This window comes from Toxorhynchites rutilus, chromosome 3 (genome assembly GCF_029784135.1).
Source record: "Toxorhynchites rutilus septentrionalis strain SRP chromosome 3, ASM2978413v1, whole genome shotgun sequence".
Taxonomy (NCBI): Eukaryota; Metazoa; Arthropoda; class Insecta; order Diptera; family Culicidae; genus Toxorhynchites; species Toxorhynchites rutilus.
In genome coordinates, this window is record NC_073746.1 from 228,437,686 (window position 1) to 228,460,961 (window position 23,276).

The 23,276-nt window shown below is 42.6% G+C and overlaps 3 protein-coding genes across 3 annotated transcripts; all 3 read right to left on the reverse strand.

Annotated features, from left to right (window-relative positions):
* Positions 1 to 16,425: 16,425 nt before the first annotated feature.
* Positions 16,426 to 17,583, reverse strand: LOC129773996 (uncharacterized). The gene has a single exon (XM_055777677.1). The coding sequence runs from the start codon at positions 17,581 to 17,583 to the stop codon at positions 16,426 to 16,428; it is 1,158 nt and encodes a 385-aa protein (XP_055633652.1).
* Positions 17,584 to 17,585: 2 nt separating this feature from the next.
* LOC129773997 (uncharacterized) lies at positions 17,586 to 20,552 on the reverse strand. Its single transcript, XM_055777678.1, has one exon. It carries the CDS (start codon positions 20,550 to 20,552, stop codon positions 17,586 to 17,588), a length of 2,967 nt encoding a protein of 988 aa, XP_055633653.1.
* Positions 20,553 to 21,066: 514 nt separating this feature from the next.
* Positions 21,067 to 21,738, reverse strand: LOC129773998 (uncharacterized). The gene has a single exon (XM_055777679.1). It carries the CDS (start codon positions 21,736 to 21,738, stop codon positions 21,067 to 21,069), a length of 672 nt encoding a protein of 223 aa, XP_055633654.1.
* Positions 21,739 to 23,276: the final 1,538 nt, after the last annotated feature.

Consider the following 23,276-nt stretch of genomic DNA (forward strand, 5'->3'; position numbering starts at 1 on the left):
AACAGTGGGTTGAGAAGGGAGGCTTGCAATTTTCTTAGAGGGGGGCTTGGTAGGATGAGCGGATTCGTCCCCAGAAGAATTATCTTCCTTATGAGGGACTCGTTTATGTTTTTTCCCAGATCTTGTATAAGATTCATTATCGGAGGTCTCCATCTCTGGAGATTCTCCACTATTCTCCATTTTACAAAAATTTCTGTATTATTTCTAATTTATTATTGATTTTAACAATAATCTCAAAAAAAAATAGCAAACAAAAAAATTATGATAATAATATTAAACAATGAACGCTCTACGCCTCGCGTTCATCGCGTTTTGGTCAAGCCTCCCGACGAACTCTGGATACGCTTCCTCGAACATTGCGAGTATTCGAGGGCGACCGCTCATGTCCGTCTCCAAAGCAGTGCAGATGTAATAGGCGCGGATCACGAATTCGTTCATTTCGTGTGTCCACATGATCCGTCGCCTAGTAGTACCCACAAGTGTGGACGACTGTCGTCTGACAGTCGCAACACGCCTCGTAGGCGCAGCGTTTCGTTGGTGATGTCGATGGCTGCTGTTTCCGTGTGGCGGTAGCTCTTCGGGTTGAACCCGGCTGGTGGCCCGCTCTTGCACATCGCCCTCCAGCCGCTGGCCGCTCGCTCTTACGCCCGTTCCAGGACCAGCTCCAGTTCGGGGACCCTCCTCGGGTGATCGCATTCGTAGTATTCGTCTTGACCTTAGCTCCATTGTCTGGGTGTATCTCCTTTGCCCGGGAGACAGCGGGTTGGCAAGGCCTCCATGACCCGGGAGGCCTTCCCCGGGAGAGATATAGCGCTCTGACTCGCTCGCACCCCCTCACTTAGCCACTTTCGACACCCGTTCTCGGAGCCAAGACCAGGTGTGTGTTTCCAGTTCACGCCCGATCTAAAAATGTCGTCATATGATCTTCGTGGAGGCGTGAGATAGGAACATTTGAGACCAACAGGTAGGCTCCTACCCTAGTGTTGATCCCCATTTGAGAACCAGCCAACCAACTACCAACTACCAACTAAACAATGAACAAATAATTGAATAGTAATATTAATAATAAATATGTGTACCTTAATATAAAAGTTGTTCCAATAATGCACTCTACTGCCCTAATCAGGGAGAGACAGAGGCTACGCGCTACGGAGACAACACAATAGCGTAAGAATAGCTTACGGAGCCACGTGATGATGAATCCCGTTTGCGACAGTCACGCGATGGCGATCCCGTTATGTCGAATCAGTTCAACAGCCGCAATCCGGCTCGCTGCAAGAGCGCTGCTTCCTTTGTTCCTTCGTTCCACTTCACAAAAGGTCAGGTCGCGGACAGCAATGACCTTCACTCGTACACGATACACTCGTACCAATAGCACAATAGCAAAAGTGGCAACGCACAATACCGACACTGAACTTTACTCGTCAAGAGTTGGATAGCGAATGACCCCTAAAACCTTCGCATACCAAATTTGGTTTCATTTGCTTGATTGTTGATTAATTTTCGAGTAATGCAGAAATTTGTGTTTCATTTGTTTGGCAGACTTCTATCTTATCTGCAATATCATTATACATAATTCCTGGTGATAATTCAATCAAAACCTTCAAAAATCACGATTTTTACTGCACTGTACCACTGTACTTATCATATATAATCGAGTCCGACCTGTTTTTGATATTCTTCATCGATCTATAACAAAAAAAAGTTCAATTTTGGCGCTTACGCCATATTGCGAGATTACGGCAGATCTGCTCTCACTGCTTGTGAAACGTAAAAACAGCAACGACTCTACCGAACACCCTGGCGGGAAGCATCCCATGTGAGTGGCTTCTGTTTGCTTACGACATTCGACTTCAAACACCACGAGAGCTGAGCTTCAAACGTTTGATTGGAGAAGACCAAGATGATCCCCACCGTGATTCCGTGGAGAAAATTAATTGTCCAAGAAGCGATGCTGCTACTGATAAGCCGACGCGCTTCTGGCACAGAATGCAGGCATGGCTCGCCACAGAGTTCGATTTGGTTTGGTTCTTTCATCCAGTTTCGCAAACGCTCTCGGTCACATTATTTTCTGTTCCTGGTTTTTCTTGGCGCACAACGTGTGTGTGTGTTTGTGATTTGAGCAAAGATCAACAACAATGTCAACAGTAACCGGAATTACGTCCTTAAGCACAAACCCAGCTATGTTAAGTCAATTCAGGCGATGGAGAATAAATGGTAGCACTTCGTGAGTGAAATGCAAACAGTAACATTATTTACCTACTGCTAAGCAAACGGCGCGTTCTGTTATGGTCAGCAGCTCAAGACAAAGTAAGCAAAATAGACTTTAAAAGGCAAGGCCGCCAGTGCGAAAGCAAATTGGGCAAATCTTGTAGCTCTGGTTTAGGGAAGCAGTCGGTGTTTGTGTTCATGATTGGCATGAATAAGTGCCAGGCGCGCTTTTTTTTCATCCGTACGCATGGCGCCGAAAAACAAGACGCAAGCATGTGCTTATCGCTCGGTCATGATCAGCGCACGAGATTAAAACAAAGCATTGAAGGAAGCTGAGCTTAACCGATGGAAGTCTTACAAGAGGGGAACAACTCAAAGTATGTTGTTGCAAATTTTCAACGTTTTTCTCAGATCTCCACTACTGGAATTCATTTCGGAAGGATAAATTGATAAAGCGGCCAAATTTGTGCGGCCTGTCGTGAAACTAAAAACTTATCTAGCTATAGCACAAAGCACCGCATTTGAATTATCGTTTTGAGTGATGCTGTGAGTAGTTAACTACCAACCGGTAATTTGATGATTGTTTGTTGCGTACCGCCAATCAGCGCAAACGATTTTCGTTGTTGTCACGACGCTTGTTTCTAATATTCGAATGTTTCCTGTATTTTCCAGCTTAGCTTTCCAGCTTCGATCAATAGTCGCCTGATGGCCTGGATTCTCCGAACAAGCAATAATGAGCGGAAATACTGTTCCGCAAAGTAACATTTTTGAAGTTTTGTTGGGGGCTATAAAATCCAGTAATTATTCAAGAGAAGCTTTTCCCAGAAAGCCACCATTTAGCCACCGACGCTTGTTTTTATCGTCTCCCGATTTGGGAGTGAACTTATTTATGCAGATATTTTTTTGCCATGATTGTTTTGTTGTTTTAAGGCTTGTACGCTCCTGGAGTTTTGTGTGTTTCAGAAGAAGAAACTCTAGCGTCGCTGGAAGAACTTTGTGATAAATGTTGACTCTCGTCGTTTTTCATGGTTGGAGACGATTCCGGAGTGATCATTCGGTTATTTTATGAGTTGTTTAGTAGAGTATTTGATGACAGCTCCCACGAATATGCTGCAAGATTTTACTTTCACTGAGTTTTGTTGAATGATGTCTCAAGCCGCGGTTAATAGGAAAAATGTAAAGTTGAACAAAATAGAAAAGTATGGAAAATCTCGTAACATGAAACTTCAATGAATTCATTTCATGATACAGATCGTTTTCATTTCATTGAGAAATACATACACAATGTGTCAATCAAGTTTTGAAACTTGCTTTTCAACAAGTTATTTTAAGATTCGATGATTTTATTATTCAAAGTAGCTCTCTGTAATTAGGTAAATTACGATAAATTAGGTTGGGGAAAAAGTAATCCATTATTTTTGGGTGAAATTCAAAACTTTTTTGAATTTGCTTCGGATTATCCGATTTGGGTCAAATATGCACCGTTTTGTTGTAAAATTTGTTGCCAGGTAGCTTCATAATGCCTCACTAATGAAAGTCTTGGTCCTTGTTGGCGATAGACTATTACAATCTTCTCATGATCCCAATTCAGGAAGTTTTGCAATGCGAGGAAAAGGTGGTAATCGCTTGGTGCCAGGTTCGGACTATATGATGGATGCATTGAAACATCCCAATCAAGCTCACGGAGTTGGGTGGCCTTGCGTTGTCTTGATGAAACACAACAGCTCTTCTGTTGGCCAATTTTGGACGTTTGGACGTCGACTACTAGCTTCAAACGGTTCATTTGTTCACAGTAGAGATCTTAATTTAGTGTATTGCACTAAAAAAATAAAATTAAATTAAAGATAAATTTTAAATTTCAATAAAAAAAAAAAATTGCACTATTTTACTGTCACAGTATGGCACCATAACCACCATTCACAATTTTAACGACCTGCTTTGCATTTTCGTCTTTATAAAAGAAAAAGTGTAAAATGTACCAAATTTACTCTTTGTTGAATTCCATTGTTAACACGCTGTAACTCACAACTGTATGGAACAAACAAAAAAACAGCGAGATAATTTTTTTAGTGTGAGATGTCGTTTTCACAACGAGCCTAAACTTTGAAAAGAAATTGTATGATCGATATCACGCGAGAAGTATCGCGTTGGGATGTATGCCCTCAACGCATACCATGAGTCTCGAGGTTTTGGCAGGCCTACTCCCACTAAAAGATCGCTTCAATTTATTATCTCTTCGGTTCCTCATCCGGTGTAAGGTTATGAACCCATTGGTGATCGGAAATTTTGAGCAGCTGATCGAGCTAAATTTTCATTCTGGATTCATGAGCTCATATAATGAATTCGTCTCCATGCAGGTTGATTCTTCTTCGTATATTCCCAACCGTGTTTGTTTTCCTGACTACATCAATTCCTCTGTGCATTTTGATCTGTCCATGAAGCAGGATATCCATGGAACATCAGATTATCTTCGATCTAGGATCGTTCCAACGATCTTCGATGCAAAGTATGGGGATATCAATTGTGATAATATGTACTTTACTGATGGGTCCTCTATGAATGAGTCCACAGGATTTGGAGTGTTCAACGAATTTTTTAGCACCTCACACAGTCTTCAGAATCCTTGCTCAGTGTATATTGCTGAATTGGCAGCGATACACTGGGCGCTGGACAGCGTCGCCTCACGACCTGTTGAACACTATTACATTGTAACGGATAGTCTTAGCTCTGTCGAAGCTATCCGTTCAGTGAGGCCGGAAAAGCACTCGCCGTACTTCCTTGAGAGAATACGAGAAATTTTGAGTGCTTTATCCAGACGCTGTTATGTCATTACCTTTGTCTGGGTCCCTTCACATTGCTCAATTCTGGGTAATGAGAGGGCTGACTCATTAGCAAAGGTAGGTGCAATTGAAGGCGATATTTATCAGCGTCAAATCGCCTTCAATGAATTTTATTCTTTAGTCCGCAAAAATACCATAGTTAACTGGCAACGCAAATGGAACGAAGATGAATTGGGCCGGTGGTTTCACTCGATTATCCCTAAGGTTAGCCTCAAACCATGGTTCAAAAGTCTGGACTTGAGTCGGGACTTTATTCGCACCTTCTCCCGACTCATGTCCAATCACTGTTCGTTAGATGCGCTACTCTTTCGTATTAATCTTGCCGACAACAATCTTTGTGTTTGTGGCCAAGGTTACCACGACATCGAGCACGTTGTTTGGTCGTGCGAGCTGTATCTTGTCGCCAGATCGAATTTAGTAGTCACCCTTCGGGCCCGAGGAAGGCAGCCCAATGTGCCGGTGAGAGACGTGTTGGCTCGGTTAGACCTTGATTACATGTCCCAAATATATGTATTCCTTAAAGCTATCGATCTTCGTGTGTGATTGTCCTTATACCCTTAGTTTTTCCTTTTCCTTTTCCTTTGTGAGAGATCGGATCCCTTCTTAAGAATAAGATGAAATGTAAATACATATTAGATATAAGATAGGTTTAAGAATTGAGTGTGATGAGTGTGATTGAGAGTGTGAGTGTGATCAATGTCAACATATCCTCATATCCCCTCCTTTTCCTGAAGAAAATATGTCACCCTTCTAAACTCGAGTTGACCGCGAGTAATCGGTTTCCTATATTATTAACATTAGAATTAAGGAAAAATGTATATATACTAGTAACAATACAGTAAGGAGTTCGGCTCCTTTAAACCTATGTAACTGAGCCTGTAAAAATAAACGATATAAATAAAAAAAAAAATCACGCGAGATATCGATCACTACAGCCAACTACCGAGAAAATAATTGATTTGTTTTTCACCAACCTAATACTTTCTACATTGACTAAATGTTTGCTCTATATACTTTTGATTTCTATACAGGAAATTAAAATGATACATGTAATGAATGTTTAAGAGATTTGGTAATAGTAAGGCAATCAAATAATTTAACAAACAAAATATGTATGTTTTTCAATTTCATATGCCGCTTGTATTCCTCACAACAAGTCAAGTAACATTTTTGCAAGACGCATTTTTATTCAATTAACATTTTATTTAATTGTGATCAAGCATATCCTGAGATAGAACTAGAGGTTTGATCATGTAGGGAATTTCGCTATGAAATAACTAAACTGATTGCTTATTTAAAGGTTTGAGAGGAACACTTATGACTAACAGTCCGTGATATTTTTGCGGGTCGCCATCTTAATTTTCTGTTTCAAATTTTTTTTCCTTAGAAATACAAATGTTTGAGGAGCTGAATCGGAAGCGAACTTCACTCCCCCAAACATACTTGGAACTTCTTTTTTGCGTAATGTGTTGGGTGGCTGGCCCACTTCGATAGCCCACAATGTCCAGCACCCAACACTGCTGGGGAAATCCTTTCCCCACCCAATTGCCATCGGCGAAAACACTAAATCACCAACTGCATTCGAATGCAGTGTCGACAACAAACACTAGATGACAAAACGACCAGCACAAACATCAAAGTTTCTTCTACGTGAACATAAATACACAATGCTGGTTGAACTACATTTAATAAATTAAGGAACTACATATATTACATTTCACGTTTCACAATAATACAATTTACTTTCACAATTTAACAATAATCGACATAATATTCCGCATATATATTATTATCCCGTGGTGGACGAACTTCGACTCAACCTTCTCCGCAGAATAGCACTTTCTCCACACACAGCCTTTGTTATCGTTGTTTCCGATCGGCTGTGGTGAGTTTCTTAAGTATCTTTCCCATCGTTTTTCCATATTCCTAACCGTACAGGAGTGAGCGGTGATTGTATCAGTCATACGGCTCTTGCGCTTGTAGTAAAGCCGTTGTGTGAACCAGCTGATCGTACCGCCTGTTTGTGTTCACTGAACTGTAATTGACCCCGTACAGCTGATCAGTGCATTCGCTTGGATTGGCAGTTGGGATGTGCAGTTAGTCACGAACATAATGGTTACAAAAAATGACAACAAACTTTAATTACTTCTACAAAAGTGAACCGATTTTTATTTTTAAAAAACGAAAATAATGCTTATTTTAGGGCATTTTCGATGTGATCACCCCTTTTTCGATAACGCGTTTTAAACGGTGAACAACATTCTTTATGCACAACTCTAACATTACGACTTCGATGCTGTTGAAAACCCGAGTTTTTTTCTTCCTTAAGTTCCTCCAAATTTTGTGGCTTATTAACATAGTAACGGTTCTTCACGTACCCCCAGAGGAAGTAATTGACGACGAGAAATGTTGAAATTCTTACCATAAGAGGACAAAGTTTCATTAAGGCTTCGGTTGCTCGAGTAGTACGATTTCACTAAAAATACACGTTCTTGTAAATTGTACATCTTGACACTAAAAACCACCCAATTACACTGAACGAGTAGCCTGAATATTATCGTCCCGAAGTGGGGAATGCGGTGTCACCATCGACGGAGCGAAAAAAAAATTATAAGGAGCTATTCGATTTTTTTTTGCGTGAGCGTTTAATCTGAAAGATGCTGTACCACTTCAATCCCGTCTGAAGAATACCAATCCATGTAACAAAGGGCTCTCTTCAGGGTCACCGAATTAGTTAAGTTACATGTTTTGAAATTTTCGAAGAACTAAATTCAAAAACATTTTTTTTCAAACAATCACAGCCCTATGTCAAGTTTTGTTGGTGTCCTAAAACTCAACCTTCATACTTCATACTTCATACTGAGTGTTTTACATTACATTGGATATTTGACATTAAAAAAAGTTGATCAACAGATTGGCTTTTCTGTAATATGCTGGTTATACGAGATGTGTTCAAAAGTGAGTTGACTTTTCAAGTTTCGTGAGCATTCGACATTCGACTTTTTTTTTGGGTTAGTTGTGTTGATACAGATGTTCCGGATATATGTTTACAATTTCAATGATCAATAAAAAATATGAATCAAAGAATTTGCCTCAGATTATCTATAAAAAAGGACTATGTGCTCCAAAACACTTTAAATATTGCCCTTGGCATACGGTTAGTATGTTTTGAGTAAAAAAAATGTTCATAAGTGATAGGGGAAGTTCCCATTTTCCGATGTAAGATGACTTGTTGAGCAAAATGAATTTCAAATTTTTTTTTTCAGTGTATTTTTTCAAATTCTTCTATAAGAATTGATAAGGTAGATAAGAGTGATTCAATCGAAGAGGTTGTTACTCTTGCTGGGAAGAAGGAATGAAAATGCTTATGTCAGATGAATAATTTTATATTGACTCTGCATCCAACAGCCGCACAAATTGGTTCATATCATTTCAAAAATTAGAAGTACTGGACAAATTGATTACGATTTTCAGAAATATTTAAATATTTCCGAAATTGCTTATTCGATTTATACCCAACTATTTTTTCAACCAGTACTGGTGCTAAGTTCACAAAACGTTATGAAAAACGTTGTTGAAAAATTGCCGTAAGCGTTTAATTGGAAAATTTTTAGCGGTAAGTTTTAAAACATGGCTTTGGGGTGAAATTGATCAATCTACTTTTTTATTATTTTATAGTGCAATTTGCTCAGGAAAGTATATAAATTCACCGATTTCTCTACCTATGGTATTTTTAATTGTAATTGGGCGGTTTATGGGCGCTGAGATGTCTCGAGTGAAAATAAAGTTGTTTGGTTAAAACAATTCTTTCGTGGTGTTTTTTTTTGCAAAACTGTTTTTTCTCACTTTATTCGATAGTAATTGCAAAAAATTGATTCAACCCGCAAAGTATCGACTGGGTATGAATCAATATGTGTATTGTCTAACAATATCGTTTTGATTTGTTGAAAATATGTTTCTTTACCATGCTTAAAAATGGAACTAGAATACTATTCAGGAAAATCTTATTTTTTATGCAATTTAATGAGGGATTCGTTGGGAACCATAGACGAAAAGATCCCTCAGCTCATCATTGAACATGTTATAGAAAAAATTAAATTTAATTACATAATCTCTCCAAAAATTGAGCATTCTTTTCAGTATTACGTTTGATCAATTTCACCCCGGTGATCAATTTTCCCCCGGATGACGGTACCAGAGAAAGTAGAATTTATGTTTTGCACGTAACATTTTGCTGGAGTTATACTGTATGGTTTGGAGCCGTCTATTGGTTTGAAAACGCCTCCTGTGTTCATTGATGCTGGCGTTCAAATCAATACTGAATCGTATTTGAGTTTACTGAAGAACTAGGTGCTTCCATGGGTGAATGTCAACTTTTCATCTGATCAACATATTTTTGTTTTTTTATTAATCCGATTATTTTCACAGGCTCAGTTACATAAGTTTAATGGAGCCAAACTCTTAACTATATTCAACTAGCATATATCAACATGTTGTTTCCTTAATTCTATGGTTAATGAAATAGGAAACCGATTACTCGCGGTCGACTCGAGTTTAGAAGGGTGACACATTTTCATTAGGAAAAGGATGGGATGTAAGGAGATGTGTGTTTACACTCGCACTCACATTCACATTCACATTCACATTCACATTCTCATTCACACTGACACTTCACACTCAATTCTTAAAACTATCCTTACATTTAATATGTGTTTACAATTTAACTTATTCTAATGTTAGTAGGAAGGGAACCGATAGCTCGCGAAGGACGAAAAGGAGGGGAAAAGGATGTATGAACAATCACACTCGAAGATCGATAGCTTTAAGGAAAACATATATTTGGGACATGTAATCAAGGTCTAACCGAGCCAACACATCTCTCACCGGCACATTGGACTGCTTTCCTCCAGCCCGAAGGGAGTTTTCTAAATTCGATCTGGCGACAAGATACAACTCGCACGACCAAACAACGTGTTCGATGTCGTGGTAACCATGGCCACAACCGCAGAGATTGCTGTCGGCAAGATTGAAACGAAAAAGCAGCGCGTCTAACGAACAGTGATTGGACATGAGTCGGGAGAAGGTGCGCATAAAGTCCCGACTCAAGTCCAGACTTTTGAACCACGGATTGAGGCTAACCTTAGGGATAATTGAGTAGAGCCACCGGCCCAATTCATCTTCGTTCCATTTGCGTTGCCAGTTAACGATGGTATTTTTACGAACTAAAGAATAAAATTCATTGAAGGCGATTTGACGCTGATAAATTTCGCCTTCAATTGCACCTACCTTTGCTAATGAGTCAGCCCTCTCATTACCCGAAATGGAGCAATGTGAAGGGACCCAGACAAAGGTAATGACATAACAGCGTCTGGATAAAGCACTCAAAATTTCTCGTATTCTCTCAAGGAAGTACGGCGAGTGCTTTTCCGGCCTCACTGAACGGATAGCTTCGACAGAGCTCAGACTATCCGTTACAATGTAATAGTGTTCAACAGGTCGTGAGGCGACGCTGTCCAGCGCCCAGTGTATTGCTGCCAATTCAGCAATATACACTGAGCAAGGATACTGAAGACTGTGTGAGGTGCTAAAAAAATTGTTGAACACTCCAAATCCTGTGGACTCATTCATAGAGGACCCATCAGTAAAGTACATATTATCACAATTGACACGCCCATACTTTGCTTCGAAAATCGTAGGAACGATCCCCGATCGATGATAATCTGGAATTCCATGGATATCCTGCTTCATGGACATATCAAAATGCACAGAGGAATTGATGTAGTCAGGAAAACAAACACGGTTGGGAATATACGAAGAAGGATCAACCTGCATGGAGACGAATTCATGATATGAGCTCATGAATCCAGAATGAAAATTTAGCTCGATCAGCTGCTCAAAATTTCCGATCACCAATGGGTTCATAACCTTACACCGGATGAGGAACCGAAGAGATAATAAATTGAAGCGATCTTTTAGTGGGAGTACGCCTGCCAAAGCCTCGAGGCTCATGGTATGCGTTGAGGGCATACATCCCAACGCAATACGGAGACAAAGATACTGAATTCGCTCGAGTTTAATGAGGTGTGTTTTGGCAGCTGATTGAAAACAGAAACTGCCATACTCCATCACTGAGAGAATAGTTGTTCGATACAACATTATAAGATCTTCGGGGTGGGCTCCCCACCAGGTGCCGGTAATTGTACGGAGAAAGTTTATTCTTTGTTGACATTTTTTACTCAGATACCTAATATGGGCCCCCCAAGTACATTTGGAGTCGAACCAGACCCCAAGATATTTGAATGACATAGCATGAGTGATCGGTTTACCCAAAAGTTGAAGCTTTGGTTTTGCTGGTCTATGATTCCTAGAAAAAACCACCATCTCTGTTTTCTCCGTGGAGAATTCGATCCCTAGGCCAATGGCCCAGGTTGAAAAATTGTTCAAAGTATCTTGTAAGGGTCCTTGCAGGTCGGATTCGTTTGATCCTACGACAGACACCACTCCATCATCTGCAAGTTGTCTTAGGCTGCAATTTTGTGTAAGGCAATTGTCGATGTCGCTTACATAGAAGTTGTACAAAAGGGGGCTTAAACATGAGCCCTGGGGGAGTCCCATGTAGGAGACCCGACTTACTGTCGAATCCCCGTGAGAAAAATTCAAATGTTTCTCACAAAGCAAGTTATATAACATATTATTCAATAGAGGCGGCAGACCCCGAGAGTGTAATTTGTCTGACAGGACCTCTATTGAAACAGAATCAAAGGCCCCCTTTATGTCCAAGAATACTGAAGCCATTTGTTTTTTTTCGGCGTAAGCCATTTGAATTTCTGAAGAAAGCAACGCAAGACAATCATTTGTCCCCTTGCCCCTGCGGAACCCATATTGTGTATCTGAGAGTAGGCCATTCGTTTCAACCCATCGATCAAGGCGAAACAAGATCATTTTCTCCAACAATTTCCGTATACAAGACAGCATTGCTATTGGGCGGTACGAATTGAAGTCGGACGCGGGTTTTCCGGGTTTTTGAATAGCTAAAACTCGTACTTGTCTCCAATAATCTGGAACAATATTATGTTCCAGAAACCGATTGAATAAATTCAACAAGCGATGTTTCGCCACATCAGGGAGGTTTTTCAACAAGTTGAACTTAATTCGATCCGATCCCGGAGCAGAATTGTTACATGAAAGGAGAGCAAGAGAGAATTCTACCATCGAAAACTCAGAATCAAGATCGCACCTATCTTGTGGTATATTTCGAACAATTTTTTGCACGGGAGCGGAATCGGGACAAACCTTTCGTGCAAAATTAAAAATCCATCGATGTGAATATTCTTCGCTTTCATTCGTTGAAGAGCGATTTCTCATGTTTCGAGCCACTTTCCATAATTTTTTCATTGACGTTTCTCGTGACAAACCTCCCACGAAATTTCGCCAATAAGCACGTTTTTTTCCTTTGATCAAATTTTTAAATTGATTTTCAAGGTCCAAATACGAAAATTTTCAATGGTTCCACGTTTCCGAAAAGCTTTGAATGCGTTCGATTTATCCTGATAAAGCTTGGAACATTGGCTATCCCACCATGGATTGGGAGGCCTTCGACGAATAGTGGAGCCTGGGATGGGTTTCGTTTGAGCGCGAACCGCGCTGTCATAGATCAAACGAGAAAGGAAGTTATACTCCTCCAATGGAGGTAAACCATCTCTGGAATTGATGGCTAGAGCAATCGCGTCCGCATACTTTTTCCAGTCAATGTGTCTTGTGAGGTCATATGCCATGTTTATAGATTCAGAAGAATTCGACCCAATGGTGATGGAAATTTTGATTGGCAAGTGATCACTACCGTTGGGGTCCTGGATTACATTCCACTTGCAATCTAACGATAGTGAATTCGAGCAAAGCGAGAGGTCAAGAGCACTTGGGTTAGCAGGAGGTTTAGGAACACGTGTTGTTTCCCCAGTATTCAAAACGGTCATATTGAAGCTGTTACAAAGGTCATATATCAACGATGAACGATAGTCGTCGTACTGTTCCCCCCAGGCAGTTCCGTGAGAGTTGAAGTCTCCCAAGATCAATCGTGGCTCAGGATGAAGAGAGCACATGTCAACAAGTTGCTTGCGGCTAACCGCAGCTCTCGGAGGCCAATACAGGCCGACAATACAGAGGTCTTTTCCTCTGATGTTTGCATGACAAGCAACAGCTTCAATCCCTCCAATAGGTGGAAGGTCAATTCGAAAAAATGAGTGGCACTTATTGATCCCCAATAGCACCCCTCCGTATCTGTCATCACGGTCCAAGCGTATAATATTGAAATCATGGAAAGAGAGATCATCTCGCGAAGAAAGCCAAGTTTCGGACAGAGCAAAAACATCACAATTGAATTTATGAATTAAAAATTTGAATGTATCCAATTTAGGGATGAGACTACGACAATTCCACTGTAAAACAGTGATATCTCCGACCTCTCTATTTAAATTAGACATCAAGAGAGATAATCATTGCAAGGAGGGGCCATGTTTGCATCAATTGTTGCAAAATTGTCTTTAATACTGGAAGCATTGAGATGACAATGGTTCTGATGGAGTCGGGAACATTAAAACACTTGAAGATTTGATCCAGAAGGTCAGACAACTTTATAAATCCCGATTGGGAAGTTGAACTAGACGGAAAATAGGGACAGTTGTGGTTTTTGATGTCCCCTCGAGTGCTGGGTCGTTCGAAGATGAACTATTCCCACGGAAGCCAGGAGGAACCTGATTTTGCTTATCCGCGGCACTCGATTTTTTAGGCAAGCTAACAGGGGGTATCACCGGGGGGACTTGTTCTTGAACTTTGGGAGTGGTCACATTCTTGCGCCGGGGATTCCCTTTGGAAATAAACGGTGTGTCCCCGCTTCCATTTCATCAACTGGCAACGAGGAAAAAGTATTGTGTGTTGAGATTGGTTGTTGTTGTTGTTGGGTCAGTGGAGAGGCGCCCTTTAAAATTTCCGCAAATGTGCGCTTCGAGCGTTCCTTTAAAGAGCGCTTCTGTTTCTCCCAGCGACTCTTATAAGTTTCACAAGCTGAGAGCGCGTGTGGAGTTCCCCCGCAATATGGACATTTATGCTCAGTCGCACTGCAGGATTCCCCCACATGTTGCTCTCCGCAAGTTGCACAGCGCTCCTTGTTGGCACAATAATCTGAAGTGTGACCAACTGACTTGCATTTGTTGCAAGTCATGGGCTTTGGCACAAAGAGTTGCACCGGCAGTCTCAATTTGTCCACCATAACGTAGTCAGGGAGAGCGGAACCAGCAAAAGTTACTCGAAACGAGTCGGACGGCGTGAATCTAGTTTCTCCCCCTTCCTGGGAGACTTTGCCTAATTGGCGACAGTCCAAGATCTCGACTTCCATCGAGGGGAGCTTCTTGAACTTTCCATTTCCTTTTTTAATAAATTCACACGTCAGACCCGTTTCTGTAATCACTCCCGCAATTTCTACGTTATGGCAGGGCACGTATGCGCGATATTCTAAAATGAACCGCTTGTCGACAACAATAGCGTTAGCTTGCTTCCGATCAGCCACGACAACACGCAGTTTGTTCGGGCTAACCTTGGAAATTTCGACCACGGAGGAATAATTTTTTGTCAAATCTTTCATGATCTTAATGACATTCAGAGATTTTCCTTTAGGTTTAGGTCGGAAGAAAACAACCCATGGGCCAGTTCCAGTTGCATTTTCTGGATAAACCTTGACACGGGGTGGAGACACAACAGGAGAGGAAAGCGGGGTCGATTGTTAAGCGGAAGCGGAAACAGCAGGGTTGGGTGGCGTGATCGGGAGTTCAGCGGGAGCGGGAGCGTGAGGGGGAGCGAGAACGGGAGTGGGAGCGAGAGGGAGAGCGAGAACGGGAGCGAGAGGAGGAACGGGAGCAGGAGATTGAGGGGGTGAAGAGGAGAGGTTTGCAAATTTTCTTGAGGGGGGCTTGTTTAGGTGGGTTAATTCCTCCCCCGAAAAGACTTCTTCTGAAGGGGGAACGCGTTTAAGCGACTTCCCACCTCCCGTAGATGTGGAGGGATAGACAGTGGATTCAATCTCCATGTCAACGGGTTCTCCGCATTCTGCCATATAAAGTGGCAGATGTACAGTTTTTCAGTGATTTCTCAATCTTTTTTTCTGATTATTTCTTAAACTAAAAACCTTAATCTAATAAAAAATATACTTATATCGCACACCCGTGCGGTTGAATTAGAACGGTTCCCAGCGAACCGCGTGTCGATCGTACAGCACAGCTGCAACGGTGTATGGCTCCACAGTGCGATGATGATTTCGATGACGATGATATGGCGATAAACACGCCAGCACACAGCGCCCGCGATGCAGGTCTTCTTCCTTCCGCTTTGTTTGCTTCACACTATTGCAGTCCAAAAATCCCGTTTGGGTGAAACAATTATTTCACCAGCAGCGAAAGTAACGGTATCACAACAGTATCACAAGATAACGGTATCACCAGACGGGAGAAAATACACCCGGCGGCCTCGACTTCACGAAGACGAATGATGATCAACATATGGGGCGCCTTGTCACACGTCAACTAGGACTCAATGCTGCATGATAAGAAGAATGGAAATTTAGTCGAAAGATTTAGAAGAAGATTTAGAGAAAGATATAAGATTGTACGAAAATTAACTATTTAGCCCGGTTTAAAGCGTAAGAAAAAAAGATTTTATTTATTGCTCGCTTCAATATCGATACGATATAGGAGTAGATGCGTAACGTTTGCTGGATTTCTAGCGACTGATTGGTTTTGCCTATGCCTCCTATGCCTGTGGTTGAAATGCGAACTCGTTATAATACTTCAATTTTGAACATAGCCGGCCACCTTTGAAAAGTTATTTTTTCAAATTTTCAAATAATTTTAAATATCCTATCGATTACCAGGTGACAGATTGAGCAAAGCTATTGACCCTAACTTTTTTTTATTCATTTGACTGGTCTCCGCCCACAAGATGGTTTGGTGGGCGTCCGTTGGGAGGGCCTAGTATGTCTTGATAAACGACTAGCCGATCTGCTGGTTTCGCGGGATGGTCTGGCTCGATGATCGATGCGATGATGACTGACCTCTGACGTGGTGAAGTGCTGTGTGTTGTATCTTGGGTCTGGGTAACTCCTTTTTGTTGCCTGACCGGGATCCATTCAAATGATTGCAATGCGTTGAACGATTCTCGAGGCCAGGTGTTTGTTTGAAAAGCCAGATGTCATCGCAAATACAGATGCCAGTGCAGTCAGTCTCGTTTGAGGTGGATACGGTTATTCGAGAACGAAAAAGAGCATTAATTTATCTTATCAGTTAGAACATTTAACAACATAAAAGCGCCGCAGCACTTGGCTTGCTTGTTACATGCCGGAGAGAATGTCGTTGGATGCAGCAGGTGCTGGTTGCTGCACAGGAAGCACGCAAACCTTCGTAATTGCGCGTCGATATTCGCCATCCTGGGTTCGGACAGAGACTACCCGAACGTTCCCATCGTCACCACGGATGATCTGCGTCACGCGGCCCAAGCGCCACTTGAGCGGAGGAAGATTTTCGTCCTTTAACAGCACCATCGTCCCGATGCTGATATTTTCCCGTAGGCGGGTCCATTTGGTGCGGGGGTGCAGTCCGGACAGGTAGTCCATGCTCCAACGCTTCCAGATGCGTCGAACGAATTCTTGAGTTTGCTGGTAACGGTCCAGACGATTTTTCGGCAATTCTTCATATGACGGTTCCGGGATAGAGACCAGCGGACGATGTATAAGAAAGTGACCTGGAGTTAGAATTTCCAAGTCCTCTGGATCGGATGTCAACTGAGTCAGCGGACGGGAATTTAGACAGCTCTCAATCTGCGTCAGGATCGTTTCGAGGTCATCCTTGAGAAGAATAGTTAATCCGATCGTTGCCTTGAGATGCCTCTTGAATGATCTGACCGCGGCTTCCCAAAGTCCGCCAAAATTGGGCGACCGTGGGGGAATGAACTTGAAGTAGATCCCTTCTTCACTACAGTAAGTGGTGACGGAGTGCTTGTGCTGCTGAGAACGAAATTGGTCGCGTAGTTGCGCTAGCGTTCGAGAGGTGCCGAGAAAGTTTTTCGCATTGTCACATTCGATGACGGATGGCCTACCACGCCGTGCTACGAAGCGTTTCAGAGCCATGATGAACGCATTCGTCGAAAGATCTGCTACAAGTTCGATGTGAACCGCTTTCGTTGCAAGGCACACAAATATTGCCACGTAGCATTTGACCGGAGAGGATTTTCTTGGAGCGTGTCGATAGAATAGTGGCCCGCAGAGATCAACACCAGTGTTGAAGAACGGGAATGTCGGAGTGACACGTTCAACAGGTAAATCTCCCATGATTTGTTCGAGAGCAGAAGGTTTGCAGCGAAAGCACTTGAGGCAACCGTGTACTACTTTCCGCGCCAGGTTGCGTACTCGCAGTGGCCAGAATTTTTCACGTATAGTAGCGATGATCAGCTGTGGTCCAGCATGAAGCAGCTTCTCGTGATATGATATCATAATCAGTTCTGTAAGAGGATGGTGGGTGGCCAAAATGCACGGGTGCTTTCGGTCTTCGGAAACAGGCTTCGAAGCCGGCCACCAATGCGCAGAATGCCATCGATGATGATCGGAGAGAGAGATTTCAACTTCGAGTTCGGTTTGATTTGTCCATCAGAACGAATGGCTTGTATATCGTTCGGAAACGATTCGGCTTGAGCAATTCGAACCAGAGTATGTGTAGCTTCGTTGAGCTCCGTAGTACGGAGGAATCCGGAGAGTTGCTTCTGGCGATTAGCAGGCCTGCAATTGTGGCTGAACCGGCGTACGTAGGCCACCAGACGAACGAGCGATGAGAATGATGATCGGAGGCTGAAGATAGGATTTGCAGGTTGACATTGAACAGGAAGAGTTGTCGATTGTTCTTCTAGATCTTCGGAGGAAAACTCATCGTCAGCCGTACGGATGTGGGATGGCCAGAATCGGGAAGGTTGTCTAAGCCAAGTGGGACCTTGCCACCAGATATCCATCTCCTTCAGTTGTGTTGGCAACATTCCACGTGATATGATGTCCGCAGGGTTTTCCAGTCCAGACACGTGTCCCCAGTTACCACCGGCGCTGATATGCTGGATTTCGGAAACCCTGTTTGCTACAAATGTCTTCCATCGTGAAGGTGTCCCAGCCAACCAATGTAGAACTATGGTGGAATCTACCCAGTAGAAACATTTGAGGTCCAGTTTCAAGCTGTGTCGGACCTTTTGGAAGAGATGACTGAGAAGCAGTGCACCGGATAGTTCCAGACGTGGAAGACTAATCTTTTTTTGATTTTTGCTGTTCCCAAGCGGAGCGACTTTAGACTTCGAGGTGAGAAGATGGACCGATATATCTGCATTAGATGACACTACACGAAGATAGATGCAAGCTCCGTATGCTCGTTGGGATGCATCGCTAAAACCGTGTGCCTCGATGATAATTGGTTGTTGCATTGAGATCACCCAACGTGGAACAACGATTGATTCGATTGCAGCTAATTCCTTTCGGAATTGCAACCAGCGCAGTTGGATTTCTTCCTCCAATGGTTCGTCCCAGGTTTTCTGGATTGCCCAGAGTTCCTGCATGAAACACTTAGCGAGTACGATGACGGGCCCTACTAGGCCAAGAGGATCGTAGAGACGGGCGGAGTCTGATAGGGCGATACGTTTCGTGATGACCTCCTCATTATTCCATTTTGGTACGTGGAACCCCAGTTCGTCTGATGCGGGGATCCACTTGAGTCCCAGCGTTTTGACTGAAGACATTGAATCAAGGTCGAATACCAAGCGTTCGTCTCGAAGATGTGCCGGAATGGATTCGAGAATTTCCGATGAGTTCGACGACCATTTACGCAGACTGAAGCCAGCTGATTCAAGGAGCTGTAGGAGCTGGCTGCATAGAACCTTTCCTTCTAACACACCGTCGACCCCGCTTATCATGTCATCCATGTAGAAGTCGTTTGCCAGAACACTTGCAGCTGCTGGATGAGACGATTTACTCTGCTTTGCGAGTTCTTGAAGACATTTTGTGGCAAGATAGGGTGCAGCCGAAGTTCCATAGGTGACTGTTTTCAGCTGAAAGACCCTAATCGGATCGCCTGGTTTGTCTATCCACAAAATTCTCTGGAGAGGACAGTCAAGTAGGTGTACCCAAATTTGACGGTACATTTTTTCGATATCCGAAATAATGGCATATCGTGGTACCCGAAAACGCATGGTAATGTTGACAAGGTCCTGTTGCACTACCGGTCCCACCATCAAAACGTCGTTCAGTGAGGTTCCAGTGTCGGTTTGTTTGGTGGTGAGGCTATCTGTACGTACGATGCAATGATGCGGAAGGTAGTAGGAAGCATTTGTGGTGGTCATCGAATCTGGAGATACTTCTTCCATGTGTCCAAGCTGGAGGTATTCTTCTAGGAACAACGAGTAGGCTAATTTAAGCGAATGATTTGCTTCGAGGCGACGGCTCAGCGAGAGGAGGCGACGTTTGGCTGTTGGGTAAGCGTTTCCAAGCTGCTGTAATACTTCAAATTTTTTTGGTAAAGTAACAACGAAACGGCCAAGATCATCTCTCGTCGTTGTTGCAGCAAAATGGGCTTCGCAGGACGATTCTTCGACAGACATCGTACTGGAAGACTGACAAGATTCGATCTCCCAAAATCTGGCCAACTGATCCTCTAACGCTTGCGTACTGCATACATGTGCGACGATCGTTGAGCTTGACGGTTGGTTTATCCCAACTTTTCCGGAGACAACCCAGCCTAGTAGGGTTTTCTGCAGAACAGGTTTGCCTGGACCTAGCTTTATGAAGCCTTCCAAGAGGAGATCGTAGTAACTCTCCATTCCGATAATCATGTCGACAGGTGATGGTTCGTAGAATTTCGGATCTGCGAAGACAATATCGGATGGCAATTTCCAGTTGGTCGTATCCACCGCGTTCGAGGGTAGATCGCGCGTGATTTCGCCGAGAATGTGAAACTTCAAGTCAGCACTGAACTCCGTGCAATGAGAACGTATGCACAGAAGTATAGAATGAGTAGACATCGTGGTTGTTCTTCCGATGCCCCCGATGGTATGGTAATCCTTATTCTTCCGAATATGCAGCCGTTGAATCAATCGTTCGGAGATGACGTTAATCTGCGAGGCTGGATCCAGAAGAGCTCTGGCCCACATTGAGTATCCGCTAGAGTCGATAATATTCACAAGAGCTGTCTGTAGCAGAACCGTTGATGTTATCGGGCGGACGTTTGCGACCAAGGAGGTGGAGCAGTGGCTGAGCGACGGAGCGATGACGGGAACTGATGGACCGGCCGAAGTGGTTGATGTCAAAGTTTGATTTGGAGTGTCCTTTGCGATCGGGTTTTGGACTTGCATTTGTTCGGAATTAGGTGGACTTTGGTTTGGCCTTGAGGGTTGCGATTGGTTTGAATTGCGATTGCTGTTTTGTTGATGGAGCATCGTGTGGTGTTTTTGGCCACAAACGCGACACGCACTAGATGAGCAGCTTTTGACCTGGTGATCCGGAGAGAGACAGTTGATGCAAAGAGCCTTCCGTTTTCTAAATCGTATCTTTCAGACACCGAATTCTTGCGAAATGCCTCGCACTTGAAGATGGAGTGCAATGCCTGCAATGCAGAACGGGCATGGTTTTGATGAAGCGCTTACGACTGAGTGGATGTTACTAATTTTCGGTTTGTTCGTCCGAGCAGGAGATGGGGTGTCCGAATTACGAGATTTAGCAGGCGAGATCGACTGGAGGACCATGGCATAATTTCTTAAGAATCCGATAAGATTTCGGTATTCTGGAACCTCCGTCGACTTATGATGATTCTCCCACTGCTTCAGCGTAGACGAATCCAAACGAGAGTAGATCATGTGCGCCAGTAAGATACTCCATCCTTCTGTGTTTATGTCCATCTTTTGAACCATTTTTAAGTTGCGTTCGAAAGCATCGATTAAATGCATTAGCGAGTCATAGCATTCTCTCTTTATAGGTTCTATCGAGAAAAGAGAGTCTAAATACGTTTTTAGAACGATTGTTGTCGAAACGATTTTGTAGTAACTCCCACGCAACCGAATAATTTGCCGACGTAATCTCAATCGATTCCACTATACGTTTGGCATCTTTCGTAAGAGATCCTAATAAATAGGAAAGCTTGTCAACTTCACATAAATTAGGGTTTGAATCGATAAGACTCTTGAATGAGTCACGGAATGATAACCACTCAGCGAATGTACCATCGAAGGTAGGCAGCTTCACTTCAGGAAGCTTTATTCTAGATAGAGTTGGGTTAGGATTCAGGTTGACCGAGCTGGAAGCAACGGCTGGAGGAACAGGAGGATTTGCCTTGCGATCAGCGGCTGCAAGAAAGCCAATCACCTTCACATAGTTTTTCTCGAACGAATCCCGAACTCTTCGATATTCATCTTCTCTCTCTTCACTTTCTTCTTCCTCGTCGATCAATTCCAACTTCAACCGAATCGTTTGGAAATTAGAAAAAACCTCATTCAAACGAGTTTTCCAACCTTCAATTTGAAATTTGTCTCTCACTTCATCATAATTGTGCATGAAATGCAGCACGTTTTCCATGGTATCAAGGCAGAACTGCTCTTGCCTTCGTAATGATTTCGAAGCCGATGCCATGTTGATCTTAAATCACCCAAATCGCATGAAATTCTAGCAATGTCGCAACACCAGATAAAAATCCGAATATACCGTTTTTTTGCTAACGGGCAATCAACTTCGATCGCAATAAGTGACGATTTGAAATTCACAAAATATTTGCTTGTAACCACCTTGCTTAAGGATATCGCATATCATCAAACCCAAGCCGAATTGTGCTCATCGACCAAACAGATTGCAAAGTCTGACCGACGAAAAGATTATTATTGTTCATGCGTTGTCCTTACAATAAGCAGCAGTGTTGGGTAAGGCTACAATCAATAGCGTACGGCGAATAGAGCGTCCGAGTGCACTGACCCCTTTGTCCGGCCTGATGAATTTAAGCCACGTCCAACGCTCCCTTGGTGAAAGATTTCGTTTGCCTCGATGGCACACTGATATTTTGCCTTTTTCCGAACTTAGCGGCATACACTTTTCATTTGCTGTTAAATTCAACTTTTTTGCACTATCACTGCAGACGGTTTGCTTTGTTCACAGAACTTTCCTCTAATGTTCAGCGTGATTCGAATTTCACAAAGTAGCACTATTTGTGAACTGAACTATGTGACACGCTACCGCGTGACCCGACTATACTTCGACACTTTAACCGACGTCAAGTTATCCGGCTCGAAAGACCATTTAATATGTACGAAAATTAACTATTTAGCCCGGTTTAAAGCGTAAGAAAAAAAGATTTGATTTATTGCTCGCTTCAATATCGATACGATATAGGAGTAGATGCGTAACGTTTGCTGGATTTCTAGCGACTGATTGGTTTTGCCTATGCCTCCTATGCCTGTGGTTGAAATGCGAATTCGTTATAATACTTCAATTTTGAACAGCCACCCAGCAGCCTGACTCTTAAACCTCTAAATTATTCTATTTGGAGATACGTCTGAGCCATCGATTGTAAACCATGACTGCAGGGCCAATGTCCTGAAATAAGCTGTACAAAAGATATAGTAATCAATATCGATCGATGCCGTTCGCAATGTTCGAACCCATGTTCAGGAAATGTCTCGTCGGGGTGATTATTAAAAATGGAGGTAATTTAGAAAAAAAAATGAAAAAGCCAAATAAGCATGAATTCACTGAACATTCTGGAAAAAAATTACTTAAACAGAAGAAAATGTCATTTGGAAGAAAAAAAACCATATTTGGCAACATATCAACTGTATACAACTGTATATGATTTTTGTTATATACGAAACGATTGGTTCAGTTTCCGGAATGGGCCAATATATGAATAGAATAGACAGGAATTCCCGAAAGCTGGCTGCCTGGTCGGGTATGATGCATGCGGAAGAGATTAACTGACTGAATCGTCAGGCATCAATGGAACGTAAATAACATTTAACAAAATTTGATTTGCTGACACGGACGTAAAAAAACGTTGAAAAGATTAGATACAACCTGTTATCCAATCGTGTGCCGAGTAAATTCCATCAACATAAGGACCTAGAAATACATAATCGTTGATGATGGTTGACATTTAAAATAATTCACCGTGGTTTGATTTG